The following is a 13,751-nucleotide window of genomic DNA, read 5'->3' as shown; positions in this document are numbered from 1 at the left end:
TGTCGTCCCCTTGTCGTTCAAAGTCAACTGCAGCTTCTCTGTGACCCTGAACAATATAAGCAGTAGAACCCCCCCCCCCCCCCCCCCCCCCGGATGGGCCGTGTGGGGCCGCATATCCCTTTTGGGACCGTCTCGCCGTCCTCATGGTACCTGCACAGCGACTCCGGACAACTCTGATAACTCACACGCATTGGTGGTTGTGTTCATTCAGTAGCACGACTCCCCTGAGAGATTGAGTTGCTTGGTGCGGGGCATCTCAATCTCCAGTTGTGGTCCAAAGCCTTTGTGATCGCTTCATCTTCCTGGACTGTCCTCATTTGCACTCACATTTTTTTACTGCACTGTAGAAATGCGGTTCCTGAATAATGGTTGTTTAATGAAGAGTCCGAATTTAACTTGACTTCATTATTTCTTCAGCAACCAGTCATCATCCCTTTTATCCCTGCCATCAACATTTCATTCAGCGCGTTGGGTTATTGGCAGGAGGAGCTTCCCTGTTTTGAGAGAGGTAAACGGATTGTCACAGAGATTCTGTATTTGACTCATTTACGTTTGTGTTTGACATTGCGACAATCGCGTGTCGAGTGGCGGCTCCTCGGCAATGGCTCGTTAACTTGAAATCCCTCGGGGACCGTTTTGAGTTTGTCTGTCTTTTATGTTTTGAACGCTCGTGTTGTCGCAGCGCGCTCTTGTCGCTATGGATCTCGAGCGACCGTCATCTCCTCGCTCTGTCTGTCCGCGAGCGTCTTGTTTATGGTCCGCGCGTGTCAACGCAGCCGGTCCTCTCCCGCTTGTTAGCGCTTCAAATCAACCACTTGGTTGCTTGCCACAGCCTCGCGGGCGTATACAGTAGGTGCCACACTCAGGTGCGCTGCAATTCGCTTGATTTAACCACAGCCGTCAGTGACGATAGAAAACCCCCGGCCTTCTGTTCCCTGCACACGACGCTTCAACTCTGCGTAACCTCACCCGCTGCGACCTCCTGGTGTTTCTTTGCCACTTTCTCCAGACAGCACTGTGTTGCTAAGGGGGTCAAACGTGTCTGCGACGATGATGTCGAGCTTTGAGGACTCAACACGGCGTCGCCGGGGATGCGTCCGTCAGGAGTGTTCAGCCTCATTTGATGATAGTTTTCAGTGGCTGAATAAGGACACGATGTAGCGGTGGTGTGGCAGAGGGTCGTGGTTGAAGGGAGAAGTAGAAACGGTTTCATTGTTGCTGAATTTTCTCATTCAGCCAGCTCATTACATCTCGGGGCATTAAACCGATCGCAACTAGACTCTTCTGTGTGTCTTAGAAGACGTTTCGCCTCTCATCCGAGCAGGCGTCATCAGGTCATGCAACAAGGCTTGGTTAGCATTGCACCATCCTGAGTTGGTGTGGGGGAAACACAACTATTTAACCACGCCTCGTTGCATGAACTGATGAAGTCTACTCGGATGAGAGGCGAAACATCCGTCCAGAAGAAGTCCTCATTGCCAAGATATGAATCCCCCAAATGTTATTGCAACTATAAAATTGAATTCACCCTTCTTCAAAATGACAAAAATGGAGTTCGCCCACTGTCGTTCTCAGTGGCTCAGTTTTGGAGCACATTTTAGCAAATACGCTACGCCACTGACGTGGATCGTTGTCTGTGTGCAGTGTTTAAGTTTTTTTTTCTATCTTTTCTCGTGTCTTTATGAACCATCACTCAAACCTGGTTCCTGTAATAAGAACACTGTTTGGACCACAAATGTGAGGCATGTACTGCGGATGCACACGCACATATGTTGAACAACCATGCATATTCATGCTCTCTATGCATACATCTGTGTGGTATATGCAAATTTCCAGCGGGTGATTGCAACCTCTGTCAACTGTCCAGCGATGCATTGCAGCCTCTCTGCCAAGCATCAATGTGTTCGGATTCGGTGTTAATTGGGTAGCTTGTGGCCACCTAAGCCCGGCTTTTGTCACCGCTTGCATTGAAGTTTTAGCAAAGCGAGCGGGCGTCACGCTAATGCGCCCCGCCGCCTAATGCCGCCCGGCATCGTTGTAGTGTCCGTGCTCATCCTGACTAACCTCTGCCCCTGGAATTAGCACTGGATTAGCCCACTGCTCATGTGCATAATGGAACTGCATGTTCCCTATTTGCATATTTTCCCCGAGTTATTGTGCGGAATTGTAATCCACCGAGGGAAAGGATGTTCTGCACTGATAAAGCATGCAGATGCCCCCGAAAGATTACTGGACTGTAAGGTAGAATTCAACCTGCCAGGTTGAATGTTTATCGGCATAACGTGCAGAAATGCGCAAAATGTGAAAACATGGTTACGTCAAGCCCGGCGGTGACATTGGCTACACTGACAGCGAGTGGACGGTGAAATTTGCGGCATGCTGGCAGCCACGAGCATCATATCAATCACGCATTATGTAGGTGTGAAGTGGGAGTGAGTTCCGTGAGGAGGAAGAGGCAGCTGGATTCGGCATGTGTGCACCCAGATTTGGAGGCTAGATTTTGCTCATGATTGTTGAGTGATTCAAGGTCACGAGAAGGTTTTTTGCAGGGCCACCCGACTGAAGAAGGGGTTGTGCCTTCCTCGTTTGATACAGAAGACAGGCTCGTGATCAACCAATCAGGACCAGTCCTAAATCAAACACACGTGAGAACCTGGACCTTTGACATAAGCTTGTTACCACTTTGGCTCTTTACCAAAGAAGCGGCAACCAAGAGCCTCCTCCGCGGGAAGCCTTATCAAAGCATCCAAACACGGCAGTCAGACCCGTACACATAATGCAGCAAGATGAATGGCCCGGCCGCAACACAATGGCGCTAAATTAAATCACTGATGTAACACTCACCCGCCAACGGTCCTCCCCTTTTCTCACATCGTCCTCACGCCTCTTTGTTCTGCCGCCTAATATATTCTCAATATCGCGTCGGAATCGAGGCGATACGTATGGTCAATTTCGGTTCATTATGCAAATGAGCGTTGTCCCTGACCCAACTGAATAAAGAACGATCTTTGTTTCTTTTCATGTTCCTGTCGCCTCGCAGCCCCCTTCACCTGCTTGTGAGTGGCTTACGTGTAAAGGTAACGTGGAAAATGCAGCATTGCCATGTATGGCATGGGTGCATGACATCAGCTGTTGTTGGGGACAGATCTATTACTTCCCCCGGGGTGCAGTCTCACCCCCTCCCACGTCCCAGGTGCAAGAGGGACACCTGTCCGTTGTGGGTGACCTGACGGGTGTCGGTGCCACCCAGGTGCGAGACGCCCCAGGTGTGGAATCTCTGACCTCACAAACAAACTGTACACAGCTGTAGCCAAGTTATCCCCTCAACCCAACCATGACTTTTTCAAGAACTACATTTTTACCTCCCTCATGCCTAAAAGTAATGCCTTTAAAGTACTTTTATTAGTTTATAAATGTGTTAATGGTCTTGGGCCATCTTATTTATCTGATTTGCTTTTATCATACCAGCCCTCGCGGATCCTGAGGTCCTCTGGCGCCGGCCTTTTATTTATTCCAAGGGTGAGGACCAAAATGCATGGCGAGGCTGCATTCAGCCATTTTGGTCCTCACCTTTGGAATAGCCTGCCAGAGGATGTCAGGTCTGCAGAGACTGTTGATATTTTTAAGAGGAAGCTCAAGACACACCTTTTTAGTTTGGCTTTCAACAACTTTTAAATAATTTATCTTTTCTTTTGATTGAAGATAATTCTATGTTTTGCTTTGAATGTTTTAAAGCACTTTGAGTTGCATTTTTATGTATGAAAAGTGCTATATAAATAAAATGTGATTGATTGATTGATAAAAACGTGGCAGAGAACATAGCATGAGCACACACACAGATTGTCAACCTGCCTTGTTTTAGTCTTGACTTGGTCTCATGCCACCTTATCTGGACTTTTTCTGGGATTTTCAACCTCCTATAACGGTCTTGATTTCGTATGAAATCCTTAAATTCTTGTCGTGGTTTGAACCTTTCTCGGTCTGCACCTTGGCCTTGACATGGTCTCAACTTGCTTTCCTCTTTGCCTTTACTTAGTCTCTTTACTCAGACTTGGTCTGAAACCCTCAAGTCATGAGCCTGACAGTCTCAGCCTGCCTTGAGCTTTGTCTTTGCTCTCAAACCCTCAATCTTGGTCTTGATATAGTTTCGATCTGCTATGACCTTAGTCTTGAATTGGTCTCAAACCTCTGTAAGTGTCTGTTTCGAATTGGTCTGAGACCGTACGGGTCTTGGCTTGGTCTCAGCCAATCAAAGCTTCAGCCTGTCTCGGTCTTAGTCTGGGCTCACTCTCCCTAAATCCTGGCCTTGACTTGTTCTCAGTTTTTGTAGTCCTGATTCCAAACAAATACTGTTGCCCACCAAACAAGTGGCTCGAGACCGCTTGTAGTCTTGTTGTAGTGGAAATTAGCTTTGGCATCTAGGATTTTCTGAAATGCCACGTGAATTTAATCTGCCACAGGTCTTTCGAATCAGTTATTTATATTTGTTTTAAAATGAAAGTAGATTACTAACTTAGACTATTGTAATTTTAAACATTTTTCTCCACAAAGGAGTGCCTCATACTGTAGTCCTCAGTCTTTGCATGTATTTTCAGAAATTATCTTCAAATATGTATGCATTTAGAAGCACATCTCTGAATTCACTTCAGGGTCCTTAAGCACAGTAATGAAGTCTTTGTACTTGCGTTCCCACTGACACACGCGTGTGGCGGTGGGGTGGGGGTTGTGGCGCGTGGTCCCGGTCCACTTCACCGCAACATAGCAGGAATCAGCGGGTGCAGTAGAGCACAACTCGGGCGCGCGGCGTGCGTGAGCGTAGATGTGGATGGATTGATAGAGGTTAGGCTCGTTTGAAGAAAAGGAGAGAGTGGGTGGGGTGGGGGCAGAGGCAAGGTGGCGGGATTCTGCGTCCAAGTGAGGCGCATGCGCGCGGGAGGGAGAGCGGGAGGGAGAGAGAGAGAGAGAGAGAGAAGGGGAGGGGGCAAGCGGAGGAGGACGAGCCGAGCCACGGAGAGACGCAGTGGGGCCACGGTCCGAGCACATCGCCGCACCGACCGACAGCATCAGCATCTCTGCAGCTTCTTCCCTTTTCCCTCCTCCCCGTCCTTTCTCTCTTTAATTCCTCTTTTTTTGGGGGTTTTGTTTCCCTCACTGAATCGCCGATCGAGAAGACGACTGTGCGGCTCGAGCCTTGCAGCATGGAGAGCTTGCAGAAAAACACGCACTAAAACGTGAGATTTACCGGAGGAAGAGAGAGAGAGGGAGAGAGACTACGTGTGCATGTAAGTGGCCGTTCTAACTAAACCCCCCCCCCCCGCCCCCCGGGCAACACCCCCCCACCCCACCCCCTATCTCCTTCCACTTCCACTCATGCCCAACGTGTGCTCCCTTCCTTCCGCAGTGACAAAAATGAAGAAGTTCAACATCAGGAAGGTGTTGGACGGCTTGAAAGAGGCGTCCTCCTCCTCCTCGTCCTCCTCCACCCCCTCCTCTTCCAACCCGTTGGTCCAAGTGGGCCCGCAGGAGAACCATCTGGTCCAGGAGCAGCTCCAGTCTGAGCATTTCCAGCTCTGTAAGGTAAAAAGGAGCTTGCAGGGTGGTGGGTGTGGGCTTGTGTGTCATCATCACCATGCAATGATCACCTGCTGGCTGGATGTTGTCAGCATAGAGCACAAGTGGGAAGATTTGCAGGGGGGGGGGGGGGGGGGATGCTGGGGGAGGGCGGTGATCAGTGTTAAATTGATGAGAATGATGCTTTTAACAATCGCTTTGGGGTTTTGCACGTTTTCAAGAATTCCACATGGGGAAAGCGGGTGGCGTCACCCTCCTGGCCTATGTGCCTTTGGTCTCCCACGCGTCACAGGACATTGAATGCATTTGAAGTTCCCGTTGAGGTCCGTCCCTCTCCCCCAGCCCCGTCCGCTGCTCATTTACAGAAAAAACACTACGTCGGGGCTCCCATGCTGTTTTTGCGTCCGGCGTGCGCACGTTTTCGGCGTGAACTATCAAGGGGATGGGCCACGCTGATCCCCTCTTGCATAATCAGCTTGCTTTGGATTAGCGGAATGGTGGGGAATGGGATCTCACTGGAACAGAGTGGATATGTTGTCCCGTCTTTCGCCATTCTCTCCTCCACACTTTAACCCAACGCCATTGATCCGTTTCGGGGTTGGGGAGGGAGTGTCCAGCACTGATGGCGCCCTGACGTGAGTTCTGTTAGTGGAATTAGCAGAATGAATGGTTTGAAACCCCCACCCCCACCCCCCACAGCATCCACAATAACAGCATGTGGATGGGGTTAATAATGCAGCATGCGCCCCGCACGCTCTGTGCTTGCTTGGCCTCTGTATCCTGTGGTGTAATGTCAGGAGGTACGCTTGCTTAATGTTTACACTATGCTTTGTGCGTCTTAAGCGGCGACGGACTAACGCGGAGTCAGTGTTACACTCCACAGTCTCCACTCGGTTGCAGCGGCCCGTTTTTTTGCTTCTGTTAGAAGCGATATTGTCATGAACAAAAATCCATGTCAGCCGCACGCCCATAGGTGAATACAGGACAACCTAGTTCCATTGTTAGTGTGCGTTGAGTATGTCAGTCCTTCAGAGTCTCCACTTTGCTGCAGAGGCCCGTTTTCTTGCTCCCCTTAACTCATTCGCTGGCGTATGAATGATGTTATTACGTAATTATGATTTCAAAACCCTGCTGTTTGGCAAGATTGTTTTTGAAGGCCTAAACGTACACATAAACTCACGAAGGTCTGTACACATATCGGGCCTAGCGAACAATTTGGTATTTTATGGTATTATGTACTTTTCCTGAATTCATTCATGCCAACAAAGTTTATATTTGTCAACTACAATATACCCGTTTACTGCCACCAACATACATATTCGTCACGTCTGTTTTTCGACGGCTAGGCATGAGAGAGGGTCTCACCCAGCTTGTCTTTGAGATTCAGGTTTGTCAACCACTGTAATGACGAACAGATCCCTCTTGATGGCAGTGTGGCAACACTTTGGATTTGACTCCAGCAAAGCTTTTAAGCAGAACATCAACATTAGAGGCCAATCTCAGATTGTCATGACGATGACAGGGCAGAATTGCCCAAACTTTGGAATTCGGATAAATATAGGCATCTCACTGTTAGACTATGCCTCTTAGGCACATATCATTAGATAGGTGACTTGAGATCGGTCGTTATATCGCCATGACCTTTCTACTTGCTGTGGCTGTCCTTGTCGATGTCGCTCTTGGCACACTTACTAGTTGAATCCAGTTAAGATCCTGGTAGGAACACATTGTCACTCGGGCAAGGCAAAAGGAATTAGTTCATTTTCCCTTCGATGAAGTTCATCAGCACGCCATAGGTGAAATGCACGGGACCTGCGGCAATATTCGGACATGGAAATAATCTCGTTTATGGAGCATTTTTGCCATCAGGCTGCACGTACTGTAAATGGAACGACGGACAGTATGTTGTGTGCTTGTCAATGAGGAGCCAGATGTTGACATTGTGTGTGCGTGTGTGTGTGAACGGGCAGGCAGACGTTTACATTGTGTATGTGAATGATCAAATGAACATTTACAATGCGCCCCATTTTTACATTATGTGAATAGACGGAATCTGTTTGCATTTGGAGTATGCGAATGGGCAAACAGATGTGTACATTCTGTGTGTTTGTGATAAATTAGGGTGGCTTTGGCATTACGTGAATGATGATATTCCGTAAATAATTAGATGGGGTATCTTATTGTCAAGCACTAGAAAAAGTGGCACAAAGTTATAAACGTGCAATATCCGTTTCTCCGTATGGCACATTATATTTCCGTGCCACCCCCAAACCACAATAATGAAAATACTGCTCAATGAATACTTCTCTACCATTGCGAACGGCAAGACGTCTCATTCACTCGTGCGTGTAGGTGTGCCTAATGCGGTGGCCGGGGTGCGCAATTCACACCATGGCTCGTTTGCGAGGACGGCAGGTGTCTGTGCTGCACTGGGCTCCTCTTACGTAACATCCTTTACCGTCTGCCACTGAGCAAACAAAACATAGCCCTCTGCCAGATGACTGATGTCATAAAGCCACAGTTGCACACCTACAGAGGAGCAGAGTGGGGTAAAAGAAAACACGCACAAAAAAACAGGTAAAATCTCCGTGTTTGTTGCAGATTTCCTCTATCTTCAGACTTCATCACGACTTTATGTGGGAGGCGGTGATGGAGAGAAAAAACAAGATTAAAAAAAAAACGAGAGGAGCGATAGAAGAGGAATCTCAAAATAGGGCCGTGATTATAAAAGCATCCTAAATAACCAAGCCAAATATCAGTATGACGAAAAGTACATTGGCTGTGTTCACAGTCATTCAGATTCCCGACTCCCAAATCACTAAATCAGGATCTTTACATCCAGTGAACCTCCGTTGAACTCAGGAACATTCTTCACCTTATTAAAACACCCTCTTAAAAAGCATTCCCCAGCACCTCTCCTCACAATAAGAGGCCATGCATGCATGCTCCAAGCTGTTTATTTGTAAAAGCCAGTTCAAGTTTAAAACTGACACATAAAATAAAAGAAAATTGACATACACGGGCTAACGCAAATGAGCATATCACCGCTGTCCTGTGAAAAACACTTATCTCCAATTTTGGAAACTTTTTTTAATTTTTCACATTAATGCGATGACTGTAATGCGTACACACCATTCATGTAAAATTAAGAAAATGAAAAAAAAAAATGGAAATAACTGTTTTTCACATGGCAGCGACGATATATGTTATGGTAATTGTTAAACCTTCCAACAACTGCTACTTTAACACACTCTCCAAAAACACTTACAAACTGAGTACAGCAATACTCACATGCATCTACTCTGACATATTTTCACCACACATTCGAACAGAACGACAAAATGGCGAACTGCGTAGGTGGAAAGGGAGTGATTCCGAACACAGCCTTTGACTTTTCCACTTCCATCTGCTGTGTTTGTTTACCCCCGACCAGGTGCGCAATATCATCTCCCAAAGTAACAGCGCAGCTGTCAAATGCTAATTGAAAGTGTGCCGTTCTGTGCGCAGACCGTCCGTCATGGCTTCCCGTACCAGCCGTCGTCCATGGCGTTCGACCCCGTGCAGAAGATCCTGGCCATCGGCACTCAGAGCGGAGCGCTCAGATTGTATCCTTTCTAAGGGGCAGTGGTCCTACCGGGACGCCCGAGGCTTCATCAAATCCCGGCATACGCCTGGAAACCGCTGGTGGGTAAGTGAACGTCCGCAGTGCAGGGTTCGCTCATGTGCCAGAGCTTGGGACTCCATCTTAGCCTGGTTGTCCAAAAACCTTGAGATTTCCAGGTCCAGACTTTGTCTTTTTTTTAACCTATCGCAAATGTTTTTTTTTTATGTGCACGGAATGATCAATGTTTACATTATGCACGTGCTAGAACAGAGTGCATATGTGTGTGTGATGTAAAGCTATAAAGGTGATTGGCTGGCAGACAAAAAAAAAGCTTAAGCAAAACGAAAAACTTTTACCAAAGCAATTTAGCCGAAGAGTACTTTTTACTTGTATCCGTCTCTTCGGTTTACAGCAGAATCTGTATTTTTACTTAATTACGGCAAAAAAGTTAGCGAAAGTAACGTGTGAGCAGAGCGCGGTGGCAAACGGCGACAACAGCTTGCAAACAAACGCCACCGCGGGGAGTCGTACGGCTTCAGAGGACGCCGGCGAGCTCGCCGCTGTCGGGCTGCTTTTACCGGTCCTCCGTGTGTTCCCTTGCCTGTCCAACAGCCCGCGCCAGCTCATTAGCGCGACCCAGAGCCGACGGCTTGGCCGTTCCCTCGCAGCCGCTCACTGGCAGCCGCCGCCTCCACTCACTCAGGCTCGCTCACCTGCGATGTGAAGGTTAGGAAATAAAGACACGGGAGGGAATAGAGCGATGCTCGGACTGCTGAGAAGACCGTGTCAAGCCAAGTCAAATTTATTTATAGTGCTCTTAATCACAAAAGTCTCCCTAAGGGTGTCACTGGCCCAAGGTTCACAAAAAGAGAGGTGAAGCGGTAGTCAAACAGGCCAAAATCCACATCTCAGGGGATTAGTCACGGGCTGTTTTATGAGTGACGGGACATACCGTTTTTATTGGGCCTGCATCATGTCATCAACGAGCGAAGACGCTTAATGGGGATTCCGGTGCGGCTCGCTGACTGAGAAAAACGAAACGGGAAGCGAGCGGGACGCTCCTACCCGCCGCCGGTCGCTTCCCGCCAGGCTGAAGATCGGTCGCTTTGAAATGGAACCGAGGGATGTATCTGGAGTTTGAGAGATTGCCGGCTCAGACAAAAGTCTTATCGGAGTCAAGGTCAATTGGGGGTCGTGCGTCTCTTCTTTGTCTGCTCATCTGATGGCAGCGATAGCAGTACGGTGCGCACAAATGGAGCCGTAATGAAGACGTTATGTTGCCGTTGGAGCAGTGGACGGCATGTACTGTATGTATGAGTACTTCAAGGCAAAGTTCTTTTAATTGCCCAACATGTCATTCTCTTGTTGTATTGCGTTTTGCTATTTATTTTTCACATAGATGCTTTCTATAATTGCCCTGTCGTGTTATTGGTGGATTAATCTGATTACATCCCCACTTGAAGGCCCAGGTACCAAATGCACTGTTGGAGCTCATCAATTTGGATGTTCTACTTCAACTTTGGCAGAGTTTAGCCGATGACAAACTGGCTGCTACGCACATTTTTTTTTTTTTCTTGTTGTTCTGTAATCGCGTACGCAATTGTGTGTGCGCGCGCGCGCGTGTGTGTGTGTGTGCGTGTAGCTGTCCGGGCTGCCAGAATATTTGGCGGCACCCCTCCCCCGCCCGTAGAGAATTACAGGAAGTGGCAGATCAAGCGCCGCGGGCTGGCACCGTGGCACAGCGCTGAGAATTACAGCAGGAACAGGAGGTGTGCACGCGTGTGTCAACGTCGGCGTGCGTGCGTGCGTGCGTGTGCGTGTGTGTATTCTCTGAGGTGAGCGGCTGATCCCCTCTGGAACGGTAAAGCCCATCACTTCTGCTGTGATCCCGTCCCAGAAGTGTCCCATGTTTGATGGCCAGTGCTCCTGAAAGAGAGGACATTGTCCCGTGGGTTTTATGTGGAAGGAGGGGAAGGACGGCCAGGCCAGTTCCTCCCCCGGCTTGACGAATAGAATTGCTATTGATCTGCGTGCGGTAGCGCTCTCAGACCCTTACGGCTACTCAGGATTCACTTTTCAAGGTGTTGAGTTTTCATTCGGAAGTACGCTCATGTGGTTTGAATATTTATACTGGGATTGACTTGTTCAATTTGTCACTGATGCACTTGAAATTTGCTTTTCTAAAACGGCCATAAAGTATGTGCTACATTGCGCATCTATCCAGCCGCTAAAGTGAAGATTGAAACTTAATGGGGGATTACTCAGACTTTATGAATGGTGAGACAGATGTTTACGTTACCTGTAATGTGACTGGATTGAGAGATTAAAAGAAAAAAAAAAAAAAAGATGTTTGTGAAAGTACAGACAAATGATGAAATGAATGGTGCGTAAAAGTCATTGTGCTGCTCTTTCTGGTGTGCACACCTTGGCCACCTGGGGGCAGTATAAGACTGTTCATTGAGTCGTCTCATCTCTTCTCAGCTCGTCAGTACAGCACTAATATTGGTTGTTCTTTGCAGAGGACAAAGGAAATAACATCCTATAGCACAGCAACATGGATGCTATTTAGCATTAAGCTAGCAGAGAAGGACTTGCTGGCCCTGACTGCTCACCACCAGTTTGTGTGTGTGTGCGTGCGTGTATGTGAGCTTTAGCAGCGACTTAATCAAAGCATCTTTCATGCTTTTCCCAAGCGCGACCTCTGTTCCGGCGCTTCTCACAAGTGGAAAACAAATTGTGCTGCATCAGTGCCGCAACAATTTAGCCCCCGCTCCTTTCACAGCCGCGGCTGTCTGCTGACAGGCTCGTCCGCTGAAGTCCTTTAACTCGGACAAGCGAGGCAAATAGGATGGCGGTCTGTGGGATGACTGCACTTGTCTCCCTAGCAGTTCCGTTCTGTTTCCCGTCCACGAGGGGCCCCGGCCGCGCGCACGATTAAGCGAGACATATGACTTTTGAAATGTACTTCCCAAGCCCTTAATGGAAAGATTCGGGAGGGTATTAGCCTTAATCCGAGGGAACGTTGCACACGCGCTTGCTCAACCGTCGGTCTTCATCTGAGTCATCGTAATTCGGGATGCCACACGTCGTCTCTGCTCACGAGTGACTAATTCCTTCGGAGGATGAAAATCGTCATGACCTCATGCGAGGTTATCAATGAGGGCCGCCGCTCGGAGAGAAGACTGAACAGGGATTGTGCCGGGACTTGTTTTATTTTTCAAACATGCTTGCCAGGCAGTGTTTCAATTTTAACATTCTTTAAATGAACAGTATTATGCATTTTTGACTTTTGAGGCATATTTTCCAGAAAACCTTTGTTAAACTCCAAATTTGACAACTGAAATTGATTAGACAGACATGCAGTGTGTGTTGGGGGGGGGGGGGAGCACATGCGTTTGTGTGTGAGAGTGATGACAGAGGCGATGCCTGTGAGGTCAGCAACCTGTGCGCTAATTGTTCCCAACAGACGGCAGCTAACGCTCGAGTGGCTCAATGTAAATACACACGGAGTCATGTGGGCTGCACGGAATAAACACACACGCATACACACACTTTTCCTAACATTCCTAATCCAGTTGTCAAACTGAGAATAAAACTGAGAATTACACGTTCGACAACCAACTTTTGCCTTCTGCTAGCTTAATGCTAACACCCAATGCCAAATTCCATATACAGGCTAACTGATAGCATTGACAGTCGCTGTGCAACTGATATTTGAACACAAATGCTGCTTGAACGCTTGGTGGCAGACAGTATACTGTAACAATACTCACAGGCGTAGGTTGGCTGCACAAATTAGCGTTAGCTTCGGCTAAACGCCACTGGTGGGTTATTTACTTTTTGTAGTGCTGAAGTCTGTCCCGTGGATATTTTCATTCGTTTCTCCATCGGAGGTTGGGCAAGCCAGGTTACAGAGTCATCTTCTTTCATAGACGTTGTTCACCAAGTTGAAGCTGAAGGAGAAAATGGTTGCTCTCAGTTGAGTGTACGACGGCAGCTTCTGCATCTGCTGCAGTGTCGATCGACCCACTTGTGTGGCCCGCTACCTTGCCTATCGATTACGGCTCACGCTCGATATCCTCCCGTACTGTCACGGTGCGACCGCGCCGCGGCTTCGTCACTGTCAAGTTCCTAAAGTGAGTGCGCCAGCGGCGTTTGTCGACAGCAGCCGCGCGTCTCCCTCGCCGTGTATCATCACTATGTGTGGTAACTCAAAAGACTTGAAATTGAGTTTTGAAAACTCAAAGCAAACGGACCTTCCTTTTCCGCTGTTGAATGAGCCACACTTTTGTTTTCAAGCCGTGCTTTTGCTCTGCTTCTGTTTGCTGGTCTTATGCACACTTGTCGGCAAATTAGAAATGGGACTCTCTGGGGGTGAATATTCCGCTATAGTTTCAGCAAAGACCTGTTAGACCTTCAAGTCCAAGGTAACAGGTCAAAGCAAGACTAAAAGTGTGTATATGTCTCTTAAAAAAACAATTAATGGCACAAGATGAGGCAAGTGTTCAGTTTTCACTATATTAATGACAGTTTTAACAAAAATGACAAAAAGTGATCTCTTTTCCTGACACTATTG

At 47.9% G+C, this 13,751-nt stretch overlaps 1 protein-coding gene across 8 annotated transcripts in view; it reads left to right on the top strand.

Annotated features, from left to right (window-relative positions):
• Positions 1-13,751, top strand: part of stxbp5a (syntaxin binding protein 5a (tomosyn)) — a 66,953-nt gene that overhangs the window by 5,353 nt on the left and 47,849 nt on the right. For 7 of the 8 annotated variants that reach the window (XR_015083817.1, XM_086018551.1, XM_086018550.1 and 4 more), the window contains exons 1-3: positions 4,981-5,282; positions 5,402-5,577; positions 9,079-9,176. Coding sequence is in view for 7 of the 8 variants with exons in the window: in XM_086018551.1 (XP_085874677.1) it covers positions 5,410-5,577; positions 9,079-9,176 (266 nt within the window). In the remaining variant the exon portion in view is untranslated. Of the gene's footprint in view, positions 1-4,980; positions 5,283-5,401; positions 5,578-9,078; positions 9,177-13,751 lie in introns of those variants that run through there. The other variant, XM_086018545.1, reaches the window with a different exon arrangement.

Source organism: Filicampus tigris, chromosome 20, assembly GCF_054856515.1.
Source record: "Filicampus tigris isolate MCC_2025a chromosome 20, RoL_Ftig_1.0, whole genome shotgun sequence".
NCBI lineage: Eukaryota > Metazoa > Chordata > Actinopteri > Syngnathiformes > Syngnathidae > Filicampus > Filicampus tigris.
Note: the sequence above shows the minus strand (reverse complement) of the source record. Positions and strands in the feature narration are given on the sequence as shown.